This window comes from Mytilus californianus, unplaced genomic scaffold, assembly GCF_021869535.1.
Source record: "Mytilus californianus isolate M0D057914Y unplaced genomic scaffold, xbMytCali1.0.p SCAF_4, whole genome shotgun sequence".
NCBI classification, from domain to species: domain Eukaryota; kingdom Metazoa; phylum Mollusca; class Bivalvia; order Mytilida; family Mytilidae; genus Mytilus; species Mytilus californianus.
In genome coordinates, this window is record NW_026262690.1 from 121,476,059 (window position 1) to 121,503,294 (window position 27,236).

The 27,236-nt window shown below is 31.9% G+C and overlaps 2 protein-coding genes across 9 annotated transcripts in view; one reads left to right on the plus strand and one right to left on the minus strand.

The window, feature by feature from the left end:
• The window catches only part of LOC127739263 (nephrocystin-1-like), a 48,427-nt gene extending 41,695 nt beyond the window's left edge, over positions 1-6,732 (minus strand). For all 7 annotated transcript variants that reach the window (XM_052250914.1, XM_052250911.1, XM_052250913.1 and 4 more), the window contains exons 1-5: positions 6,597-6,732; positions 3,358-3,446; positions 2,930-2,990; positions 1,377-1,451; positions 290-351 (exon numbers count right to left, since the gene is read on the minus strand). In XM_052250914.1, coding sequence (XP_052106874.1) covers positions 290-351; positions 1,377-1,451; positions 2,930-2,990; positions 3,358-3,446; positions 6,597-6,659 — 350 coding nt within the window. In that variant the 5' untranslated portion in view covers positions 6,660-6,732. The remainder of the gene's footprint in view (positions 1-289; positions 352-1,376; positions 1,452-2,929; positions 2,991-3,357; positions 3,447-6,596) is intronic.
• A 790-nt stretch (positions 6,733-7,522) lies between these two features.
• Positions 7,523-27,236, plus strand: part of LOC127739262 (HEAT repeat-containing protein 5B-like) — a 70,237-nt gene continuing 50,523 nt past the window's right edge. For both annotated transcript variants that reach the window (XM_052250892.1, XM_052250893.1), the window contains exons 1-2: positions 7,523-7,607; positions 26,505-26,642. In XM_052250892.1, coding sequence (XP_052106852.1) covers positions 26,517-26,642 — 126 coding nt within the window. In that variant the 5' untranslated portion in view covers positions 7,523-7,607; positions 26,505-26,516. The remainder of the gene's footprint in view (positions 7,608-26,504; positions 26,643-27,236) is intronic.

The following is a 27,236-nucleotide window of genomic DNA, read 5'->3' on the forward strand; positions in this document are numbered from 1 at the left end:
GTCAGACTCTAAACTAGACTTTTATTTAAATCTCTAAGTAGAATTCTGTAAGATATATATAAAATACTATAAATGAAAAGCTTACAGGCTGAGCTGATAAAAGCTCTTGGCTATAACTCAGTGTTGATTATAAGTTGGATTGACATTAACTGGATTTTATTGTGTATTAAAGGAATAAAGCTTTTCTAAAAGGCTTCAACCATTCCCCAAGTATGCTTAAAGCTCAAAAGAATAAATGTATGTTCCCTAAGATATCCACAGACTGTCATTTACTCATTATTTTACTTACTTGAGATAAGCAGCTCCTTTCTCGTCTGGTAAAACTTTGTCCATTGCTGTTTGTAACTGGTTCTGTAAAGACAATTCAAGAAAATTACTGAAATATCTGAAGTTACTGCAATGTTTAAGTTTATGCTAAAAAAAAAATGACAGGACTTTCATCACATAAATATATGTGTTCACAATTTTTTTTACATTACTTTCTTTTCATGGTTTCAAATCTGATTCATTAATTATTCTTGCATTTGTTATGGTTGTAAGGAATTTGAGAAACCATACGTTTCCATTCTCAATTTTATTTAGGAAAACTGAACAAGTATTTTATGTCACCTCGGGTAAATTACTAACGATGTGATTGATTTAACGCTGTCACGTGGTAACCCCCTATGGATCTGTCACATCTATTATTGTTATTGTATGTCATTGTTTATTTTTATACAAAACTTTGAAGGAGAAGTCCTGTGTGAGATAAATTGTTATATGTTTCCCTACCGACCCTCTACGGATCCATAGATGGTTAGTTAAATCGATAGGGATTCCCTTTCAGTCTCACTCCTATGGATTTAACTAACCCTCTAAGGATCTGTAGAGGATCAGTAGCAAACCATATAACTTATAATATATAAACCTGACTTAATAAATAGGTGTTACTGACAGGACGAATATAAGATGACTTATTTCCTTTGCAAATCTTCCTTTAATTTTCAAATTCTTTCATTCCCCCTTGCCTTCTACTTGTCACATTGGACAAATAGCACAAGGTGTTTACAAGGTTGAAAATCATTTTCAGTTGTCCTTGCAATTGGACAATCTAATGTAGAGCCTTGTACAAAATGGTAGATATATTCATGCAAATGCCAATATTGCAAAAGTTATATCGAATTTATCGCAAAGGGGACTTTCCTGTCAACTTTTGTACAAAATTTTAAAATTAAACAATGAAATAAAATTACAATAATAGTAGACATGACGTCATGATGCCCTATCAATGCTACTGATCCCCTACAAATCTGCACCTGGGTTAAACCAATCACATTGCCACTAACTTACCCCAGATGCGATAAAATCACATGACATTATGTTTGCCTGTTGCCTACCTGCCATGTTGTAATTCTGTTTACTTCTGTTGTTTTCTTCTTTTCAAAATCTTTTATTTTGCTTGGCTCATTTTCCTACAAAATAGCAGTCAGGTCAAATATCAACCAGTTATTTTAAGGGAGGCCAATGTGAATCACATTTAATGATGGTGTGTATTACTATAGCAACAATGATAACAATTAATACCAAAACATGGCAAATAAATAAAGGATTGATTGGTGCTTGCTTAACAACAAACACCAAAAAACAGAGAATTAATAAATGAATGGCAATCCAATGTCCCCCTCACCATCTTATCTGCTCAAGGGCAATAACTACAACTATTTTGATGCTTTTCATTCTTTTCATAAACATACGTAATCTAGAGAGCCTTTACAATGCAATTTTCCACATAATTTACATTTCCAAGGGACATAATCCTGTAAATAAGTTAATATGCAGTGATTTTTTTATCTTGTTTGAGACATTGTTATAAACCTTTGATATGAATTTTATTATTCTGACAAGAAAGTGCTTACAATGCAAATGTTCATAGAATTTACATTTCGAGGGGCATAACTTTCTTTAAAAAAGTTAAACAATGCTGATTTTCCAACATGTCAGACACATTGCTGATATAAACCTTTGATATAAAATCCCTAAAAATAAAACAAGAAATGCAGACATCAAAATTTTCATATAATTAACATTTCCTAGGGACTAATTAACTCTTGTTAAAATAGTTGATAAAGTGCTAATTTGGAATTGAAATAAGAAATTGCTGATAAAAACATATGACATAAAATTCCAATGAGAAATGTAGGTATAAAAGCACTTACAATACAATTTTCAATTTCCCAGGGACATAATTCCTTTGTACAAGTTGATAAGTGCATATTATTCACTATTTCATTTTCATCATTGATTGAACAAAAAAAAATAATATTTTATTTTTCTTTCATATCTGGTAGCTTATGCCCCTTTAAACATCTGACAAGAAAATGTAGCTAAAAATGCACTTACAAGACTGTATAAACAGATATAACTATCAAGATAATAATAGATATGTATAAAAATAAGAAGATGTGGTGTGATTGCCAATCAGACAACTCTCTGCCAGAGACCAAATGTGCTTATTTTCAAACTTATCAAAGATATAGTTGGAGGAAGCCTTTGACATTAGCAGCATTATATCCAATAACAACTGTAGACATGAGAGTGTTTATGATGTTGATAAACATCATCATATCAATATCCCCAGCTACTCATTGTAACAGGGGACAGTTAAACTTTATATTACAGACACTTTACTATGAGTTTACGTAACTTCTTGTATTAATCTTCTTTGCATAGTAGTTTAACAGAAGAAGGTAGAAAAACTGGCCAATCAGAACCAAGAATTATATCTGGGTGTTGTATGCTATGCTCAATTAAAACAAATGAGATTTTTTTTAATACAGATTTCCTTTATTTGTATTGTCAGGTGCTCTTCTTTTGGACTTTAGAAATAAAATTTATAATTGTAATGACTGATCACTAAAAAATTTAAAATAACAAATAAATGTAAATTTACCTCTGAAAGTTCACTGGCCTGCTTCAGTAAATCGTCAACTTGAGCTTTAAGATCATAACACCTAAAGAAAGAAATTAATTGTTATAATTTTAAAATAAATTAAACATTACATGTTATAACATGAGACCCTAAGAAAGACTCAGACAGAAGATTCCCTCAAATTTCATACAAAATATCCTTGCCTAAGAACCCAGTCTACAACTCTTTTGTCGCACTGCTCTTTTCAATTTTTCAGTCTTTACAATTTTTTCTTTATAATATACAACGTACTCAAACCAACTTTTTGGGAACTTTGTAAACATGTACTCCAATGCCTGTTACTACAATGTACATGTATGTTTAGTAGTCTAACAGGTCTGGACTCAATTACCAATAATTAACCATGAAGACAATATATTCCATAACCATTGCATAACTTTTTACATTACCCTTTAAAGTAGCCTTTCAGTTTTTCTTCATCAGTCTTTATTTTTTTGTCATTTGCTGCTTTAGTACTATCCTTTGCTTGTTTGTCAACCTACAAATACATAATTAAGTACAATTATGAGCAGTGTTCCAGCTAGGCCGTTTTCAGAGGGCGCAGTGCTTGTCCAGGGGTTAAAATTTTTGTTACAGCTCACTACCCCAGGACTTATTGGTAGCAGGATTTTACTAGCACTGTTGACAGAACTGCTAGCCCATCCAAACTGACCTACTAGCCGGAATATGCCTTACAATTTCAGAGTTTGCTGCATAATACAAAGTAGGTGTCCCTTGTTTTAAAGGCAGCAATATACACTGTATTTCATAAAATAAATCAAATAAATTTTTGTTTTATTAATTATAACAAGGATCTTTAGACAATCTTTTTGGATTTCCGTTGTACTATGGGTTGTTAAAAATATTTTTAGGCACAGAAAACATGTTCATTGGTCTTGTCATGTGAAACCAGTGGTTCAATTCGTATATTTGTTGTTCCCACATACAAAGCAGACTTTTTATTAGCATAATCGGGAAAATAACGGCAATATTCACAAAACAACGTCTTTGGTTTATCATCAGCAACAACCGACCTTGCCCAGGGGAATCTTTCTGTCCATGTCACAATAAATGTTCTTTTCCCCTTTTCCCGGTCGTATTTGGCATTTTTTGGGATGAATTTTCAGCCTCATTACCCATTCATCGACCGTTTTTCGTTTTGAAACTGACGAAGTTCCTGGAAATATTTTGTGACATGGTTTTGTGCTCAACAGCTGTCCGACAAGACAGGTCAATATCGATCAATGGATCAAACCCCCCCCCCAGTACCGTTAATTAAAAAATCTAGGCATAAGCAATGTACAATACTCCCCTGTACTGAGAAATCGATATTGAAAGTAAGGGAATTGTGATCAATAAATGATACCAGTCCACCCAGATTTAGTTGTTCTATTTTTAAAACATGTACAAAATCAGTTCAAATTCTTGGAATCCCGGATGACGTAAATGAATCTAATTACCTAAGATAGAATAGTGATGAAGGGATTTTCCACTTTCTATTTTAGAAATGCCATAAATTTTTTTTTACTAGTCCGTCAGGCATATAAGGTAACAAGTTTTGATTGCCAGAGGCGTAAATGCTCTAGTCCCAGGCGACAGGCTAGTGGATTTTTTAACCCCTGTAGTCCTTTTTAGAGTGGTGCCCTGTGCCCTTTATACAGTTTCCAGGGCACCCTTTGCCTTTTTCATGGCGCCCTGCCCTTCTGAAGATCGATTTTATTTTATTTTGTTTGTTTTGTTATGATCCGCCATAACGAAATAAAACTTCCTTGTCAATACTGTGTGTGCATCGTAATATACTGAAGGACACTGAACAGGTAAAAATAGGTTGATAATCACTGATCAGTACAGTGTACAGTGATTTTGCTAGCACTCATCATTTTCAATTTGCCATTTACAAATGATTTTTGAAATGAAGAAAGTACATGTATAAAAGTATTTCTGATCAATTTCATCACTAAACATGCTAACATTTGGAAAAGTAAAAAAGTAAGCGCATTAATGAATGTGACAGAATTTTTCTATGCCATTGAACTCTTGGCTTCAAATCAACGTATTTACACTTGTATGTAAATTTGTCTGCCATTACTTAAAACAAACAACATGAACAAGTTCCCGTAAAATTTGAAATCACAATTTAAAAAATTTGATGTTACGATTAAATGATTATTGCTTCAGGTCAAAAGGTTATTCAGAGACGGATCTAAGGTCATTCTGAGACAACATTCAGCAAAATATTATTGGTCAAAAATTAAAATCTAAAAATAAAGGGTGAACATGATGAGTGAAAAAAATATATTATCCTTCTGTTGTATGGGCATGAACTCAAAATCATTAACATGTTTTTTCTAACAGTTGAACTTGCACATTATTCTGTTCCTGTTCTGTGGACGGATGCTCAGTACTGCCATGTTGTAAGTGATAAGATTTTCTGCAAATTTGTATTACTGATTACCAAAAAGAATAATGAAGACAAAAATTTTGAATTTATTTTGTTAGTGTACGTAATATAATTAGTCTAGAGCTTATTCAACTTAAGATTTTATAGCAAACAAAATGAGTTCTCTGGGAAAACTCACATCAGATCAATCAGGCAGATATGTGTATCTGTACAAAGATCAGTAATAAGCTGTCTTTATATATTCATTGTTTTTAGGTATTAATTATAATGTTTTTGATTAAACTATACTTTAAAACGAGAAAAAAAAAAACGCTACCTGAAGATAGTGTTTCTTTGTTCACATTGAAAATGATGTCATCTAAAAAATTCCTAACAATAGGACCAACATCAGATATGTTTCCCTAATTCAGTTACTTTTTCACTAGAAATTATGCTGGGAATTTTTTTACAATAAATGTTAATAAGGGGACGAAGTCCCCTATTACAGTAGAAAAATCAATAAAAAAAAAAAAAATAAAAAAAAATCGGGAAAATTTACCGAAATTTTCATTGTACTAATGAACTCAAAATCATTAACTTTTTTTTGTAACTTTTTTTAATTCCCGCATTTGCGCAGAAATCTACTTCCTTCTTCCGGTCTCGTGTGTCATGAGACTTTGAGTGAAATATATATTTATCAGTCCAGTCAAATATAGGAAGGAACACAATAACAATTTCAATTCTAATTATTCTTTGATATGAAAAAACGTTACCTGATGATAGCGTTTCTTTGTTTACATCGAATATGACGTCATAAGTAAAAAACGTCACAACTAAAATCCCTAACAACAGAGCCAAAATCGGAAACGTTACGGTATTTCCGTTTCCTTTTTAACAGATTTTGAAGATAAAATATGTTTGAATTAAAAAAAATAATTCTTCGTCCCCTTTCACAGGTAACGCCTGCCTCATATTATATATATATATATATCTGCTGTTAACGCAATAACGGAATATGCATGTATGGTAAAGTATTCTAAAGGTTTTGCTGACTTCTTCCCCTTTCACATGTAATTGTAACACTTGCATACAATTATTATTTCCATAAATCTTGATTTAAAAACACCTGTCAAATTTATATGCATTCATTTTTGCTTTATGCAAACGGTTTTGTTTTAGAAGACTTGGTCATGTTTTAACATGTTTTTTCTAGTCATTTTTTAATTCTTTAATTAATTCATCAACATTTCACTTCAGAAGTTCCAATACCTTTTTCTTATATGTATCAGCTTCTTTCTGAAACTTTTGTAGAGGTCCAAGCTCTTTCCCCATAGCCGAATTTGAGTGTTTTTACTGATGAATCGAAAAATATTTGTAGACAGCCTCCATATGCAAACAACTGTGATGAGCACTGTAAAATAATTTAATAAAACTCTCTATAAAGGAGTTCAAAAAAATAAAGATACAAAAATTTTGTTACAAATATGTATCTATCGACAGTTCTATTGGGCAAATGCTTTAAATAAAAATTTTATTAAAAAATAAAATATTTTCGTGGCTATGCATCGATTTTAATATAAAAACCAAATTTGGCGTAGCCATAAATTTCCGGAAAAAAATACTACGCGTGAAAAAGTAGCATTGAAATAATATTTTTCTAAAGAGATCGTATTCACGTAAATCAGCTGTAACTAAAACTCGTTATAATTGACTATGATAACAAGCTGTTAATATAGAATAAGGTTGATCTTCCGCAATTCTTCAACTTAGATGTTCAAACTTATCTCATATTGTTATTGCAAATCCCAACAGGAACATATATATTGTTAGATATACTGTGCCCAGATCTTATCTGTTATATATGTTAGGTTGTGTTTCTTCATATTCTAGTTACATGCGCTTTGGGAATTGTTTTTAAAGTGAATGAAAACCATTGAAAACTAAAAAAAAAGTACATTTGGTTTTCAAAAATATTTCGTGTTTTGTTTTTTTATGTCATTGAACATGTTGAAAAAAAGATTGTTTTATTTTATTATACAGAGGATAAAAGTATTAGTCTTAGCGTTATGAATAAAACTTTTCAATCAATCAATCATTCAATCAATCAATCAATCAATCCATTAAACGACATAATTATGAAACGATTAGTGACCAAACTTGATTTGTAAATACACACTTCAATGTAAAGATTTACGTCATCGCATGCGCAGAAGAGTAAACAGGAAGTGGAAAAAATCGTCGGCATAATCAGCTAAATATTTTGGATTTTTTGCGAAAAATGTAAGTTTTGCATTCTTAACAATTTATGTTGACTTTTCTTCACGAACCTTTTAAAGCCCATAGTTTAGTTAACGTTTGAAGTTGATAAAATGTAACATATAAATTAACCAGAACAAGTTTCAAAATGAACATGATAACTTCTACATCAGCAGGTTCAGTACTTTGATATAGACTTTTATAGTGTAACATAATATATCTTAACTGGTTTCCGTGTTATTATTGTCTAATATGAGGCCGGTGTCACCTGTTATCGAGTGGCCTCGGTGGCCGAGTGGTCTAAGTAGTTATTACTGTATTCACTAGCCAGTCAACATTGAGGATAGTGAGGTTGTGAGTTCGAACCCCGCTCGTGCAGGTGCACTCGACTCCAATCTTAATTGACTCCAATCTTAATTGACTAGGATTGTCAGTTTTCCTATCATAGGTCGGTGGTTTTCTCCGGGCACTCCGTCTTCCTCTACCAATAAAAATTGGCCGCCACAAAATAGCCCAAAAGCAGTGCTTAAAAGTGGCGTTAAAACACCAAAAAATCAAAAATCAAATCAAATCACCTGTTATCGCCCCTTGTCCTTTGATAATACATCATACAATCTAACAAAATCAATCCTGACTCAAAATCATGTCACAAAAAATACAATGAAAAAAATAAAATAAAATGGAAATACCGACCTACCTACCCAATTTTTTTAAAATATGTAACCTTAAACAGACATATATATTTTTTTTGGCCTAAGTAATCCAACTACTGTTTCACTAGCCGTCAACACTGAGGTTGTGAGTTCGAATCTTAATTGACTTGGATTTTCAGTTTTCCTTCCAAAGGTCGGTGGTTCTCTCCAGGCACTCCGGCTTCCTCCACCAATAAAAACTGACCATCACGAAATAGCACAATAGTGTTGAAAGTGGTGTTAAACACCAATCAATCAATATATCAATCAAAATCAAAAATGTTTAAATTAAATTTGCTTTTGAAATAATAATCAGCTCTTTGAATTGCATATCTGGGGACCAAGTCAGCAAACCTAAAGAAAATTTACGAAAGCCAGTATAAACAGCAGATTTATATATATAAACATTTCTTATAAAAAAAATTTCCCAGCATAATTATTTCTGAAAATGTAATTGAATAATGGAAACATTTTTTATTGTTGGTTGCAGGGGTCACCACACCAAGCTAAGTGAGCGACATAGTCCCCCTAGGACTCCCCATTTTGTTGTAGAGAAGCCCCAGGGAGAAGTTTATGTCGTTCTAGATTTTCAGTAAAATTCCCCAATGTCGCCTCCTGATTTTTGAAAAATTCTCGAGCCAAACATAAACAACCTTATAAATGACGAAATACAAAATATGTTTTTCCCAAATTTAGAACTGATTTGTCCGCGGTATTATACTCCAACATTAAAATTGCTTGACAGGATGTACTATAAGCAAGAAACAAGAAAAAACTGATTTTGTGATGTTTGTTTATTGTCTGCCATCTTTGTTATTGAAATTGTAGAGGGCGCCCTTTTATATTTTCAAAACTCTTATCATTTACCTAATCCATATTAATATGCAATTTTAATTTTGATTATCTTATATTTACTGATAGATATCAAAATTTGATGCTGCATTAAAAATTTCTCATTTCTTTTCAAATGTTGCATAATGTAAACTGGAATCCGCTTGTACTTTAACTACGTACAAAGTTTAGTAGTCAGCCGGGAACCAGCACAACGATGTATAAACTACAAAATGTAGTCGGTTTTTCGTTCAGGATTTGGTGTTACAGACTGCTGCATGTGCTTTGTTTTAGCTAAAGGTCCTTTAAACAATATTTTGATGAATACTATAACATTAATTCCCTAAAGGACGGCACTATTTTTCTTCCAAAGTCGTATACGTTTGAATTTTCTGCCGCATCTCGCACAGCATTTGTTTTCGATTTACAAGTACTTATTCAATTTCCAGTATTGAAAAATACAACTTTTTCGATGTTACTGTTTGTGATTTTGTCATATTTTAACACTCGTGAAGTGTTCTAGAATCTTTTATATTGTTTTTATCTATTGACGTAAGCTCCCTTTCGATTTGTATAAATTTTAGATTTTACTTTTCTTAGTTATGTGATTTTATTCATAAAAAAAGGGTGATTTTCCAGTTTTGGGACAATATCTTTAAAGTGCTTTGAGCAGTTTTCATGAAACTTTGGTGACAGGTTTATATCTATTAAGATAACCTCCCTTTAGATTTTCATAAATTTCTGATATGACATTGAGAAGTTATTGAACTTTATTCTTTGAAAAAGCGACGGGGGTATCATGCGCTCATGGCGTAGCTGTTTATTAGTCCCCTACCGACGAAGTCGAAGTGGACTTTAGGTTTGCACTCCGTCTGTCTGTCAGTCCGGCAAATCAGTTTTCCACACTTTTTTCTTCATGCTTGAAGATATTGATTTGATATTTGGTATATTGTTTTATCATGACAAGTTACAGATCAAGTTCGGATTTTTTTCCGGTCTGATAATTTTGTGCAGAGTTATGGTCCTTGGACTTGGAAAATTCACTCAAATATTCAGTTTTTCGCACTTTTTTTTGTCATTCTTGAAGATATTGATTTAATAATTGGTACATTGTTTTATCATGACAAGTTACAATTCAAGTTTGAATTTTGTTCCGGTCTGATGATTTTGTGCAGAGTTATGGTCCTTGGACTTAGAAAATTCACTCAAATAATCAGTTTTCCACACTTTTTTTCGTCATGCTTGAAGATATTGACTTGATAATTGGTATATAGTTTTATCATGACAAGTTATAGATCAAGTTAGCATTTTGTTCCAGTACAATTAATTTTTAACCGGTAGGGGACTATGTATTGCCATGCAATACTCTCAGAATGCTTGTTCTTTCTGAATTCCTATTAAAAATAATTTAAGGAACAAATATATTTTTCAATTATGATATTAGCAATGAAAGACAGTGAAACCATTTCTAGATATTTTAACTTGCTTATCAATTGATTATAATTTTTTTAAAGGGTTCTTGCTTTATTTAATTTTATTAAACACAATTGTAAGCAATTCAAAACATGCTTATGTTTGAAAAATCTTTGAGATGCAGCAAAATTTGACCAATGTCAAATCTTTAATTCATTCAGATCTAGCTGCACAACCGTAGCTCTTATGGTCCTTGTGATATTTTTTGACAATTTGCGTCTGTAGGTAAAAATGTAATTCAGACCACAAGCATGGCAAGGCAAGGAAATACCACCTTAGCAGTTGTCATGCAAAAATGGTTTGAAAAATAACAAAAAGATAAAGATGCTTGGAAAATTTGATTCTTAAAAAGTATTAACGCGATCCTTAAATTTTCCTTGAAGTCTCCCTGTTGGGGCTTCACTTCTCCCAGAAGTCTCCCTGTTGGGTCTTCATGATCACTTCTCCCTGTTTGACTGCCAGGAAGAAGTCACTTCTCCCTATAATTCTGAAGTGTGGTGACCCCTGGGTTGTATTGCAGGGCTCACACTACTTCAGAATCATAGGGAGAAGTGACTTCTCTTTTTGAAACTGAGAGGGAGAAGTGGTGAGATTTAAGAGAGAAGTGCTCGTTCGCTCGCGGCGCTACAATGTCTGGTTTTACTATAATACAAAGGCCCATATGTATCTTATTTTTTTATTATTGCTCAATTTGTACCTGGGAGTACAATAAAAGTAACAGTTCAAATTCAAAGTTGTTTAATTTTATCATATCTAGTTGCACAATCATATTAGTCCTCTTGTCAGAAAAAAAAACCGGTTTAATATCTAGCAATAATAAAAAAGATTTTTTTTATATCAAAAAGGAAAAGAAAGTTGTTATTTCAATTTAAAATATACTCTGTTATGTTTGTGAAATTCAGTGGTTAAAATTCTCATTTAAAAGATATATAAATTTAACACAGTTAAGCTTGGACATAGTATAGTAGTCCCAGAGTTGAGCAATTTTAATTGATAAATTGAAACAATTCATATACATGGAAATATATACATTAATCAAGTAGATCTAACCAAAAGAGTGTTAATGCGCGTGGAATGCGTAATTTTTCCTTTTGGGATCAATATTCCTCTGTCAGCTGTGCCATTCATTCTTCAGTAGTCATTATCGTATGAATCCGGATTTCGGTCATAGCTGGTCCGGTTCGGATCAGTAGTTTAGTACAAATATTTCAATGGCGGACGAAGAAGAAAAATTTACAAAAATAAACGATGTTTGACACGCAATTTGGAAAGGAATATGACGTTTTTAATGCAATAGATGGATAACAAATTTATTTCAGGCAAATTTCATCACGTTCTAATGAAGTAACGAACTTATTTTGCCGAAAATTAGAATGATTTGATGTACGCTCTCTAACAAGTACCGGAAGTGATAAAAAATTGTTTTTATGAAATAACTTGCAACCAACTTTAAAATCAATGCTTTAACCTCTTTTCTGAAGAAAATAAATCGTTTATGTCTTTGAATTTCTTTACTTTTTACTGAAAAATTGCTGTTTCATCGACTTGGTAAAAATTGAACATTGCCGATGACGAAAGCGACTGAAAGCGAGTATCGTAAACCACAGGGCGACTAGTTTTCGCTTTTGAGGGTCGGGCAAAGCGAAGTGACGGACGGGAAAGCGACATCTTCGCCCTAGTCGCCTGGTAGCGTGAGCCCTGTATTGTTAGGAATTTTATATCTGATGTACATGTAATTTTCAATGTAAACAAAGAAACGCTATCTTCAGGTAGCCTTTTTTCTCGTGTTAAAGTAGAGTTTAATTAAAAACATAATAACTTATACATGTACCTTAAAACAACAAATATACAAAGTCAGCTTATTACTGATCTTTGTACAGATACAAAAATCTGCCTGATTGATCTGAGGTGAGTTTCCCCAGAGAACTCATTTTGTTTGCTATAAAATCGTATGTTGAATAGCTCTGTCTAGAATCATTTTATTACAAACCCAAACAGAATAAATTCAATATGTTCGTCCTCATTTTCCTTTTTATACCCCATGGAACAAAGTTCTGTAGGGTATAATGTTTTTGACCCGTCAGTCCTGTTCTTGTCATTGCAACTCCACTGAATCCACACAACAGAATTTTATGAAACTTTGTAGATAATTAGGACATATACTATTTGGATGTGCACATCGACAAGAAATTCAGTGTTCTCCCCAGGCCCTTAAAGGACCGCGGGCCCGCGATGTATAATTTTCTACCGTGGTGGTATCGTTCTTGCCGCGATTTATAATTTTTCTCCGTGGTGCTAAAATTTTCGGTAAAAAAATCGTAAATCGGTAAAGTTTTAAGCGACTTGTTAAACCTTTTCCGTGGGGTATAAAATTTCAAATGAAAATTGACCAGTTCAAACCAGTTAAAACAACTTGATTGTTTACACCACGTGATCGATTTACCTTTTGAGGTTAACCTTGATGATTGGATTTAATCGATGTACATGATTCTTTTGTGTTTTAATTAATTAAGAAATCATAATTAATGATCAGACTTGTGAGGGACAAGCAGACATTTGTTAATTAATTCTATTACTCCAGCCTTTGGTTATAAATAATTTGCGTATTTTAAACGTGTTGGAGTTACTTCCCCTGAATTAGCTTATTACAAATAAGTGCTCCTAAAATATCATCTATCATTGAAAATAGAAATAAAGTACAAATTGAATGCAAAATTATATAAGAATGTTACCTTAAGGATAAAAACTTTCTTTGAACATACCAAAAAAAATATATTGCAAATTATTTTTGATAATCATACTTTTATTAATGCACAGACATATTATTATAAATAGGTAGTATTTTCTAAATGGTAACTGATTTCTGTTAAAGTAGTTCCAGTCTTTAGACACTGATTGACTAATCGAATATTTTTAGTTAAACATGTCAGATATGGATTAATTAAAAAAATGTCGGATGAGAAAATATATTGTCCAATGTGAATATAACTGTAAATATGTTTTGTTCCGTCTGTGTTTATGTTCTTCATGCGTGTATATAAACTGTCTTGTGTGAACAACGACAATTGACGTTTAAAAAAAAAAGGCGGGAAGGAGAACCAAAGCAATTGCTGACTTAAGTATAAGCAACATATATGCACTAGCACTTATTACTCCTTTCCCCACCATACCATTCCTATTATCCTATATATGTTTAACAATTCGTTTATCACAACAATATAAAACATATAAATAAATATGAGCGTGATATACTCGAGAGCCGCCTCAGATGGCGAAGAAGGGATAAAAATAGGGAAAATGATTCCAAGGCCCTGTACCCTGACAATACAATCCCAAGATGTAACACCAAAAATTACATCGGCAGAAATGCTACACTACATAAATAGCGAGATAAATTTAGATATATCTGCCCTCATAGGCTATTTCCAGTCTACAGGCATAAATACGTTCTCGGCATCTTTTAGAGACGAGCACTCAAAGGAAATCTTCCAAGATATATTCAGAGAACAATTCGAGGTTAGGGAGGTTACCTTTAATGTAATACAAGCACAACCCCTACAATGGGAAAATAAAAAAAGAACCATTGATATTACATTGTTCGGAATACCATACGAGCTAAAGCCTGAGTATATCAGAAATAAAATGCAAAAATATGTAGACATATAGGGGAAATAAAATACAACACATACAAAGATTTCCCAGACATATCTAGTGGGGTTGTTACTGTTGTTGCCAACAGTATCAAAGAAGACATACCAAAAAAAATCTATATAAAAGGGCAACAAATTTCCACTAGATATGAAGGTCAGCCGCACGGCAAAAAGTGCTTTAATTGCCAAGCATACGGACATATCTCAGTAGATTGTCCAGAGCCACCCCGTAAAGTATGGAGTTCAGCGAGAACCCATCCAACTAGAGCTAATAGTAATGAGTCTTTATCCACTCAAGACTCACAAGAGTCACAAGACTCACAAGAAAATACGATAGTAAGCACAGGGGAAATAGAGGTAGAAATCTACCAAGACAAGGAAACAATGGAAGCAGCTCAAACCAGCACTTCCGATTCTAACCCCATAGAAGAAAATCTTAATGATTCAAAGAGCAGTAACGAGTCAACTGACCATCAAATCATAATAACACAAGCTCTAGAAGTCAAATTTGATAAACCACAGTCTGAGACTGAAAAGATCAAAGAAAAACAAAAAGGCAAAAAAAAGCCAAACCAAGTAGAGTACAATGATCTAATGGAAGATTTAACAGAGATATTGGGCACAATCTCTGAGTCAGACCCAGAAAACACTGAAAAAGAAGAACAACAAATAAAAAAAAAAAGGGTCGGATACCAATTCTGGAGCCTCAGTGGCTCAAGGAAATGGTAGGAGCCAAAACAAACAAACAAAAGCTCAAACAGACAAAGAAAAAAAGAGAGAGAGAATAGAAAGACAAAGAATTGAAAAAAGAAAAAATCTTAGTGATAGTGAAAATGAATTAGAAAAAAGGAAGCCAGAGGCAAAGAAACAGATAACCAAAAAATATTAAATAAAACAATAGACATTAGACAAACAAAATTTAAATTAAAATTAAAGAAAGATAAAATTTTCATATTGTATACTTTACTATTTATTTATGATAAGTATCTTCACATTACTATTATACTCTTTTTTACTAACCCACATGAGCACTCTTCATATTATATCACAAAATATAAGGAAAAATATAAACACTAAGTATAAAGATATAATCAATAGCTACCAAGATGCCAATATCATCTGTTTACAAGAAACAGGGGTACTAAAAAGATCAACCCAAATTGATATTGAAGCGACAACAAATTATAAGATCTACAGTTCAGATGGAGAAAATAGGGCAAGGGGTGTATGTATACTAATATCAAAAGATGCAAAAGAAATAGTTAAGAAACAAGTTCCGGCGACGTTAAAAGGAAATTTCATACATTTAGAATTTAAAATAGATAATAAAAAATATCAACTTCTCAATATATACAGTCCAGAAAATAATACAAGACCACAAACAGAATATTATGAACAATTAGATAAATATGCTGAATTAATAAATGTAAAAACAGATATAGTAATTTTTGGAGGAGATTTTAACCTCATAACATCAGAAAGAGACTCAAAAACAGGAAAAATTAACACAGGTAGAAGGACAATGGATATATTTAACAGTATAATATCCAAACTAAACATAAAAGATACATATAGATACAGAAATAAAAATACAAGAGTATACTCATGGACAAAATTTGACAATAGTTCCGCAACAAGAATAGACAGAATTTATTTATCCAAACATATCTGTAATAAAATAAAAGAAACATTATATACACCCTTTGCAAGATCCGACCACAAAGGTTATAAACTAAGAATATTAATTGGCCATACAAAATGGGGAACAGGATTTTGGAAACTTAATGAATCTCTGCTACAACAAAAGAAATATACAGAATTGATAAGAAATTTTTGGAAGTCATGGGGAAAGGAGAAATTAAAAATGAATATTTTAGATTGGTGGGAAAAAGGAAAAAAGTCAATAAAGGATATAACAATAAACTACAGTAAGGTTATGGCAACAAAAGAAAAGTGCAAATACAAGGGTCTGATACAACAACTAGAAGAAGAAGAAAATAAGAATAAAAATGATATATCTAATGAAAGAATAAATAAAATAAAAAAAGAAATAGCAATATTAGATGATAACAAAAAAAAAGGAGTTATAATAAGATCAAGGGAGGAATATTACAATGGAGATTTAGAAAATATAGAAATTTTTGAATTAGCTGAAGAGAAAAGGGGTATAAAAAAAGAAATAAGAGAACTTTATGACAAAAATGGGATATTAAGGGAAAACAAAGAAGAAATAATAAACATTGTCAGAGACTTTTATAAAGGATTATATAGTAGCCAAAAAATAGAAAACGAAAAAATAATGGACTATTTGGAAGGGGTCAAACTAAATAAATTGGAGGAGGCGGATTGGGTTCATTTGAACCCAATTATGACAAATGAAGAATGCTTCAAAAATACAAAAGATTTTCAAAATAATAAAACACCAGGAATAGATGGTTTAGGGAAAGCATTCTATGTTGAATTTTGGGATATCATAGGTGAAGATCTGACAGAAGTCATAAATAATATATATTTAACAGGGGAAATGACGGAATCGATGAAAACTGGAATTATAACTCTCAGCTACAAGAATAAAGGAAATTTTAGAGATTTGAAACAATGGCGACCTATAAGTTTACTATGTTTTGACTACAAAATTATAACGAAGACCCTAACAAAAAAAATGGCAAAAATAATCAATCAACTAGTCGATGTAAACCAGACAGGGGCAGGGCCAAATAAAAAAATCACGGAAAACATATATGGGATAGATTCAATCATAGAACTTATGGAAATAAATGATTGGAATGGCTATCTTGTATCTTTTGACCAAGAAAAGGCATTTGATAGAGTGGAGCATAACTATACTATTCAAGTACTGAAAAAAATGAATTTCCCCCCAGGCATAATAAGGTGGATTGAGATAATTTATAAAGACATAAAGAGTACGATACAGATTAACGGTCATCTTACAAAAGAAATAAAAATAGAACGTTCAATAAGACAAGGGTGCTCTTTATCTATGACAATTTATGCATTAATTATAGAACCTTTGGCCTCAAACATTAGAAACTCGAAAGACATAAAAGGAATAAACCTGCCAAACAGGAAAGAAAAATGCGCACTATTCCAACACGCAGATGACTGCTCCACCATAACAACAGAAATTTCAGATTACGATCAATTAGTAAAAGAATTTAAAAGATTTGGCGAGGTATCGGGGTCAAAAATAAATGAATCCAAAACAGAAATATTAGAAATAGGAAGAAAAAAAACAATCTTTAATCGACAGATAAAGGATTTAATTAAGGAAAATGTTAAAGTGCTAGGGATAAAATTTGGGGAAAATAAAATGGAAAAAAACTGGAATCCAATAGTAGAAGCAATAGCAAAAACATGTAAGGAATGGGAAAACAGAAATATAGATATATACTCAAAAGTACAAATAATAAATACATATATGTTGAGCAAAGCCTGGTTTGTAGCAAGAATAATTTTACCAACTCAAGAAATAAAAAGTAGGATAAATAGAGCATTATACAAATTCATATGGAATGGTCCAGAGCTAATAAAAAGAACAACTTTGAATAAAAAGAAAAAAGAGGGGGGAATTCAAATGCCTGATTTTGAGGAAAGGATCAATGCCATGTGGCTACAAAAAATTAGTGATATGATCATAGGAAAACCAACAATCTGGAAAACCCTATATACGTATTTTCTAGGGATAACAACAAGAGAATTAATGCCGGAATTAGCAGAAAATAAATATAGCCACTCAGAACAATTTGGGAAAAATTCAAAAAAATTAAAAGAAATATATATACAATACAGAAGTAAAATCAAATTAACAGAAAACATTACGTTAAAAGATATTTATTATGAAATCATTGGACAAAGGAAAAATTTAATAACAGTAGAAGAAAAAAATAAAGAAATAGAATTTACAAATATTTGGCAAAAAGTAGCTGACATCAAAAATGATATTCACAGAGAATTTATTTATAAAATAATACACAGAGCTGTATTAACGGGAGAAAAACAAATAGATAGAGGAATAAGAGGCATAGATCCAAAATGTAAATACTGTAATAGACAGCTTGAAACATATGAACATCTATTTATAGACTGTAAGGAACTAAAAATGTTTAGAACTTATGTGATACAAAATGGTCAGTCAGAAGACCCAAACTTTGAAATAAATAAAAAATCACTTCTACTGGTAGACATAAAAAAGGAACTAATGCCTATAATATATGGATATACACATGCAGTTTGGGCCTGTAGGCATTTTGGAGACACACTAAATCTGTACAAATTACAAATGAAGTACCATAAGGATAAAGAAATATACCGGAAATATAATTAAACAAAAATTAGAAAGAAATAATACCAAAGGATACAAGATAGCAAAGAAAGAAGATAAAGACAACATAAATAGCAAAAATAAAAAATAAAATTGGATGACGGGATTGGGAGACTACTATGTTAGAGCTTAACTTTAATAGGGTTTTATACCCGTTTAGTCTCCTAATGCCCAAAATTAAAATTTAAAGTGGAAATAACCAGTCAACCAAAAAGGGAATTAAAACGGGATGGAAAAAAACGAGTAGTCAGTGTGGGTTGCGCCGCGCTATACTACATAGATATATAACAACAACAGAATCAGTTACCTACAGGGAACTAGAAAGAAACAACAATAGGAACAATAGGAAATTTATTTAAATTTAAATTGTACTTAGTTAAACCATACTTGTTAATATATTGTTTTGTTAATGATAAGATTAAAATAATCATGTTTTTTATTGCAGAAATAAAATATCGAAAAACTTTCTCAAAATAGCACGATGATGATAAAGTGAACAAAAGCCATCTATCAATCAGTCAAAAAACTGGGCTAGATGATAGATGAGAAAATTTTTTCAATTTTTCAAATTAAAATTCAGTATTATAAATAAAGTGGCTTATTTCTCCTTTTTCATTCTTCTAAGCAGTATGTAAGCACTCTTTTAGCACACTAAACCCAAATTAACATTCTCAACCACTACGGTTGTATATTGTATTAGTATTTTCAAATAAGTAAGGGACTGGCAAGTTCACACCAATCTGAGTGTTGAGAAAAAGAAAAAAAAAAAAAAAAAAAAAAAAAAAGTCTTTAGACTCTGATTGGAACTCAGCTTGATATGATATATGGGTGTACATATAGATGATAAAATTTACTTCACATGTCTATCTACCATGTAACACAATAAGATTCTAATAATAATTGTATTGTTGTTTAAAAGAATGCTAAAGCTATGGAAAATAGTTTTTAATATACTAGAGGTTCTGCATTAAAATTTAATCTTGTTTACATTTAATTGTTATGGTGTAATCTAACAAAAATGGGGAAAGTGTAGTGTAACTTCAAGTATCAGGACAAATTGGCTTGATCAAAATATAAAAAGTGACTTAAGTTTAAAGACTAATAGTGCTTTCGTTTATTTATTCTTAAAAGAAATTAAAGTATACAAACTGATTATTGATTTACTTCTTTTTTTACCAGTAATTTTTTGACCCAAAGTCTACATAACACAGTAAACAAAACAAAGACAAAAAGGTAATGACACAAAAACTAACAAGAAAAAAAAAAGCAATGCAACGCGACACAACATATTGTACAAATCATTTTGACACGCGTTACCCTGGTGCTATCCAAAAATCCTGGGGAGAACACTGAAATTATTATTCAAAATTTTTTCTAGGAGTTACATGTATGCACCTTTGAACTTAGAATTTTGGCCTTGATATACTACATACTACAGAATCAGTTTGTCATTGAAACTCCTCTGAATCCACACAACAGAATTTCATGAAACTTTGAAGATAATAAAGACATAATTTGTCAATGTACATATCCACAAGAAATTTTTATCAGCTGACTTTTGTAGGAGTTGTGAGTCTTTGACACTTAGGAATCTCGTGACATTTTTTTGCCCAGTGTCAATGTGGGGACGTGGTTTATGTGAGTGTGCTCACAAAGGTTCTTTAATTTGGTAGTCAGTTACATGTATTCAAATTTGCGAGAAATCATATGACTTACTACATGGTAGGGTTAGTCAAAACAGGAACAGGGTAATGCACAAGATCAACTGTTAGAAAATAAGAAGTTTTATTGATTTTCTAACTGTTATTGGGTACTTTGTCCCCAAAATATAACGACATGTTTGAAGGGGCCAACCCTCCCTCTAACCTGGGACAGTGGTTTATCAGTACAACAGAAACCCTATATAAACATAAATATAAGTAGATAGCGAGCAGTGCAATTGGACTTTTCTAGGTCAGTTTGATTTCATGTTACAGGTTAATAAAATTGTTAAACATTGTTTTTACCTGTATTTGAATGAGTTATTGCAGATTGAATGAGTCAAGGAAATGGTTAATCCTTGGTTCACTTTCAATGTTGACATTTTTTTCGTTTTGATAGCTGAACATGCCTACTACATGCGCAACCCATCTCCAGCTAAGGGTTACATGTATATTGAAGGTTACGTAAATACTAATTTAAAGAGGTTAAATTATTGACTTGGAAGTCCATTATACATCAGTGATGTTTATAGTCCCCTATTGACGAAGTCGAAGGGGACTTTAGGTTTGCACTCCGTCTGTCTGTCTGTCTGTCCATCCGTCAGTCCGGCAAATCAGTTTTCCACACTTTTTTTCTTCGTGCTTGAAGATATTGTCATAATTGATTTGATATTTGGTGTATTGTATTATCATGACAAGTTGCAGATCAAGTTCGAATTTTGTTCCGTTCTGGTAATTTTGTGCAGAGTTATGGTCCTTGGACTTGGAAAATTCATTCAGTTATGGTCACTCAAATATTCAGTTTTCCGCACTTTTTTATGCCCCCGCCGAAGCGGAGGGGGCATTAAGTTTTACCCTTGGCTGTACGTACGTAGGTACATCTGTCCGTACGTCCCAAAATTGGTTTCCGTTCTCTAACTCAAGTTTGCCTCAACCAAATGTTATCAAACTTATACACAATGTTTATTACCACAAAACACAGATCAAGTTTGAATTTTGGTGGGATCACTTTAACCGTTCTTGAGTTATGCCCCTTTATAAATGGAAAAATTGCAAAATTTTTCATTTGCGTTCTCTAACTTAAGTTTGCCTCATCCAAATGTTATGAAACTTATACACAATGCTTATTACCACAATACACAGATCAAGTTTGAATTTGGGGGCATCACTTTTTCTGTTCTAGAGTTATGCCCCTTTACAAATGGAAAAATTGCTAAATTTTTCATTTTTTTTCCAAAAATATCAATGTCATTTAAAATTGGAGTTATCTTCCTTTGTCCATGATTATAGTTAAATCAACTACAATCAATGCTTTATACAATGTAATGTTTAATTTTGCCTTCCACTGATAAAACACAGATCAAGATGAATTTGGGTAGTGTCACTTTAACCATTATTGAGTTATGCCCCTTTATAAATCGAAAAATTGCAAAATTTTTAGTTTCCATTCTGTAACTTAAGTTTGCCCCAACCAAACATTATGAAACCTATACATGTACATAATACTCATTACCACAAAACTAAGATCAAGTACAAATGTGTCCGTTCTCTAACTTTAGTTTGCCTCAATAAAATGTTATGAAACTTATTTATACACAATGCTTATTACTACATGATATAGATTAAGTATGAAATTCGATGGCGTCACTTTTACCATTCTTGAGTTATGTCACTTTATAAACATAAAAATTGCTGAATTTTACTGAACTTATACACAATGCAACCGTTCTAGAGTTATGTGTGTTTACAAATAGAAAAGTTGCGGAATTTTCGTTTCTGTTCTCTACTTAAGTTAGCCTCAACCAAATGTTATGAGACTTACACACAATGCTTATTACCACAAAACTCAGATCAAGTTCAAATTTGGGTAGCGTCACTTTTACCGTTCTTCAGTTATGAGGGTAAACACAGTTAGTTACAACAAGCTAATCTTCCCTGAGGCCCTCACACATTGTGTACAAATTACAATACAATCAAAAACAGATACTTATTTACACATACATGTAGTTAATTTACAGTCAAGTAGTTCATTGTATTATTATAAACATGATAAGAGATAAAACTGATCAAGAGGTACATGTAGCAGAGGGGGCATTAAGTGTTTCCCTTGTCCGTCCATCCGTCTGTCCCTTCTGTCGCGTATGTCCCCAAAATTAGTTTCCGTTCTTTAACTTTAGTTTGCCTCAACCAAATACTATGAAACTTATACACAATGCTTATTACATGTACCACAAAACACAGATCAAGTTTGAATTTGGGTGGTGTCAGTTTTACTGTTTTAGAGTTATGCCCCTTTACAAATGGAAAAATTGCTGAATTTTTTGTTTCCGTACTTTAGTTTGCCTCAACCAAATGTTATGAAACTTATACGCAATGCTTATTACCACAAAACACAGATCAAGTTTGAATTTTGGTGGCGTCACTTTTACTGTTTTAGAGTTATGCCCCTTTACAAATTGAAAACTGCTGATTTTTTTGTTTCCGTTCTCTAACTTTAGTTTGCCTCAACCAAATGTAATGAACTTATACACAATGCTTATTACCACATAAGTTAACACAGATCAGGTTTGAATGTTGATAGCGACACTTTTACATTGGTTTCCCAAGTTTTCAAGTTCAAATTCTTTATTGTAAACTCTCAGACACATATAGTGTTACAAGAGGAATTCAGTCCATATAATCAAATGGAATTGGCAGCTAAAATATACAACTGCGTATCATGAAATTAGTTATGAGCAGTACAGCTGCTTACAATGTACAATATTTTTTCTACATCCCTCAAAAATATAGCTATATTCTTTAAGACCTTTATATTACATAATGAGAATAGTCCATACATTTTATATACAGATGGATAAAGTGTATTATATGTTGGAATATACAGAGTTCTAAGAGATGTTACTTTAACATGGTTAAATACAAAAAAGTAGTGGTATTCATTACCTATTTCATTCAAGTTACACAAATGACAAATCCTGTGTTCCATGGATGAACCAACCCATGATCATCTACCTGTTTCGACAGGAAATTTTACATTTGAGCATCTTACATGTAGTTTACTTATAGTTAAACGATCAACTTTAGCTAATTTTAAAAGATATCTTTTTAGTCCAAATTCTTTCTTGAGGCATAGATAAAATTCGCCTCTAGAAGATTTACCCATATATCACTATACCAGTTCTGGTAAAAATTATCTAATAACTTTTGCTTTACTAAACCATTAATATCATTATTATGTAACAAATACTGACCATTCCTATATTATCAAATGTAGACTTGATACATTCTATCCGGACAATAACTTTAGTTTAAGTAAATGGATCTCTATGAAATTTATTAAGATGGTTCAATACCACAAAAGGAAGGTTGGGATCGATTTTGGGGATGATGGTCCCAACCGTTTAGGAATTAGGGGCCCAAAAAGGGGCCCAAAACAAGCATTTTTCTAGTTTCAGGATAATAACTTGTGTATAAGTATTTCGATCGCTCTGAAATTGTACCACAAAGTTTAATATCACAAGTAGAAGGTTGGGATTCATTTTAGGGGTTATGGGGGCCAACAGTTTAGGAATTAAGGGCCAAAAACAAGCATTTTTCTAGTTTCCAGACAATAACTTGTAAGTAAGTGTGTGGATCTCTCTGACATAGTACCACAAGGTTCCATATAACAAAGGGAAGGCTGGGATTGAGTTTGGGGTTAATTGCCCCAAACATGTAGGAATTAGGGGCCAAAAACAAGCATTTTTTCTAGTTTCCAGACAAGAACTTGTGTGTAAGTGTATGGATCTCTCTGAAATTGTACTACAAGGTTCCATACTACAAAGGAAAGGCTGGGATTGAGTTTTGGGGTTATTGCTCCAAGGGGAGGAGGGGTGGATTTTTTTCTCAACTTTTTTAAGGGATTCATATTTTTTTTACAAAATTTTTTAAATTTCGAATTTTTGAAAAGTTTCAAGAAGAAATCTTCACAGTATTGCGCAATGGATTTATAAGATCTTTGACCACATTTATTTTATGTCAAAAACCTATATTATGTCAAAAATATGATCACAATCCAAATTCAGACAGTATCAAGCTTGAATATTGTATATATAAAAAAGAAGCCAATGAGACAACTCTCCACAAGAGACCAAATGACACAGAAATTAACAACTATAGGTCACCGTACGGCCTTCAACAATGAGCAAAGCCCAAACCACACAGTCAGCTATAAAAGGCCCCGAAATGACAATGTAAAACAATTCAAACGAGAAAACTTATGACCTAATTTATGTAAAAAAATGAACGAAAAACAAATATGTAACACATAAACAAACGACAACCACTGAATTACAGGCTCCTGACTTTATTCCCCTTGATTTCTCATGAACACATTCAAAAAGCTGTATATTTGTAAATAAAATAATTTTGTTTCTGGAAATATTATGAATGGCATCAAATATGACAATGAAAAATATGAAATATGGCCAGTTGAGAGATTCAGGGACCTAGGATAATGTAGGAGTCTCTAGTACTGACTTTAAAATTGTATGATTTTGGTACAACATTAAATTCCTGCTTTCCATTAACAAAATTCTGATTTCTTTAGCTGGATTGGATGTTTCTAATCTACACCAAGGTATTATGGTAAATTCGATATGGAAGATTTCAAGAAATAAGGAGTGTAGTCTTTTAGCAATTTGACTTTATGTGAAGGAAAACATGATAAATGCATGATATCCAATCAGTTTAATGGCATCTTTGTGGAAATATATATATACTAGTATGTAATTATGGGATTTCTTTTTATTTTCCCACAAATTGATGAAATTGAAAAAGTATGTCATACATATTGATGTAATTACAAAAGTATGTCATACAAATTGAATTGATCTGTATATGGTATGAATATTTTTTACTGATAGACTGTAAACAAAAATGAGTCATCTATAGAGAATGCAGTAGACAATGATTGGTTGTCCTAGTTTGGAATCAATAACAGATGAAGTTAGTTTTATAATATGTATTGTATCTCTTTTCATACCGATAATAGATTTTACGATTTAGACAATAGATTTTACAATTTAGACGTAACATTTGACATCACAAGGATGTGGGAAGTCTTTATTTGAAGATTGAAAATTTTACTCAAGGGACATTTCTGTTGAATGGAAAAATACTTAAAAGGTCTTGCCATGATATTGATCACAAGTGTTGAGATAAATTGCATCACATGGTCAACAAATATTTATAATAAACCCAGGGAGAAATTCATTAGGATTTTTGATAGAACAAGGCATGAGTGTAAAAATTTTATAAACATGTACCCAGATTCTAATATACATGTACCAGAGGAAGAACAGGCAGCATAATTATGTTTTAAATAAAAAGGCATTTACAAAGGCCAATCTATTATAGGTAGATTATTCCACAATGGAAAGACAATTTTTCTGTTCACTAGTTTTACATAAAAACCTAAGTAACTAATTAATATAAAGGGAAACAAACTGTGGATGCTTGATAAATTGACATCCTAAATGTTTAAGCTCTTAATCCATCCACATTCCCCCTTTTACAAAATGTTTTATAAAAAAAGGTAAACAAACAGAAAACGAAAAAAAAATATCTTCTTTGAATACAAAGGGCATTCTATTTCCTGCTCAGTAGTTAATTAGACTTATATTTAACAGTTGGTTAACTCTCCCCTTATGATGTACAGCAGTGACTGACTGATTACAAAGATTTTATAATCATAAACATTCCATAGTCACAAACGTGAGCAGTGAGAGTAGCTACATCTGTATGTAATAGAACCACTCAGAACTAACATGTACTTCCACGTCAACAGCAGGTTTGCATATTCATAATATGAAATGTATTGTGAAATGGATAGTTACATGTATCTGATGTTTTGATTTAATCAGGATTATCTGAATGATTTGTGATTGATTTTCATAAGTTAACTAACTTAAATTGTGGATATGTGTTGAAGAGGTTTTAATAATTTGTGGATATTTTCAATACTTGGAACTTTAATTTGTGGATATTTTAAATATGTTGCAATTTGTGGAGATCTATATATACATGTATATGTAATTTGTACTTATTAGTGGGTATTATCAAATCATTATTCCTTGTGGATATTTTCAGTACTTTGCACATTTTGGATGTAATACAAATGTACATTTTTTGCACTTTGGTGATATTTTTAGGAAATTATGGATCTATTTCAGTGACTTCTTGATATTTTTCAGTAACCTGTGAAAATGGAATTGGCACATAGTTTATTATTGAATGAAGAAGCTTTCAAAAAAATTCCTGAAAATAAAAGACCAGTATTTGTATTTGAATGGCTGAGGTTTCTGGATAAAGTTCTATCTGCAGCACAGAAAGTAAGTTTTAGAATAAAGTTATATACTGGTACATGTTTACGTGTATAGACACAGCTGCTAGTGAAGCAAAAAAAACCAGTTTTTTTGTTTCCCGTTAATAAAGTCCAGAACATTTCCCTGTATACAATATTTTGTTTCCCTATATATATATATATATACTGACTTTGTCTCAATCTATTCTATGTTAAATATTTCAAAAATTGAAATTACTTCACATACCTACCAACTGCACACATGACACAGGAAACAATTATATATTTTTTTTGCCTGAACAAATTGTACATTTATTGTCCTTTCCTTTGCCTATACCACCCAGCTTAGTCGCTCTGTAATTTACCTTTTCCTTCGCCTATACCACCCAGTTCAGTCGCTCTGTAATTTACCTATCAGGACTTTGATACATTAGCAGACAGTCTGAGGAGAAGTTATTGGCAATGTCACAATGTCTTGAGTAGAAGTTATCAGCAACATCAAAATGCGTGAGGAGATGTTTTCAAGTTTTCTTTTGTCAAGCGTAAAACTTTCTAAGGGAGGGAGAAACATCAAGGTAAATGCAAGTTTTGCCTATTTATAAAACCACTTTAAAAAGAGAAA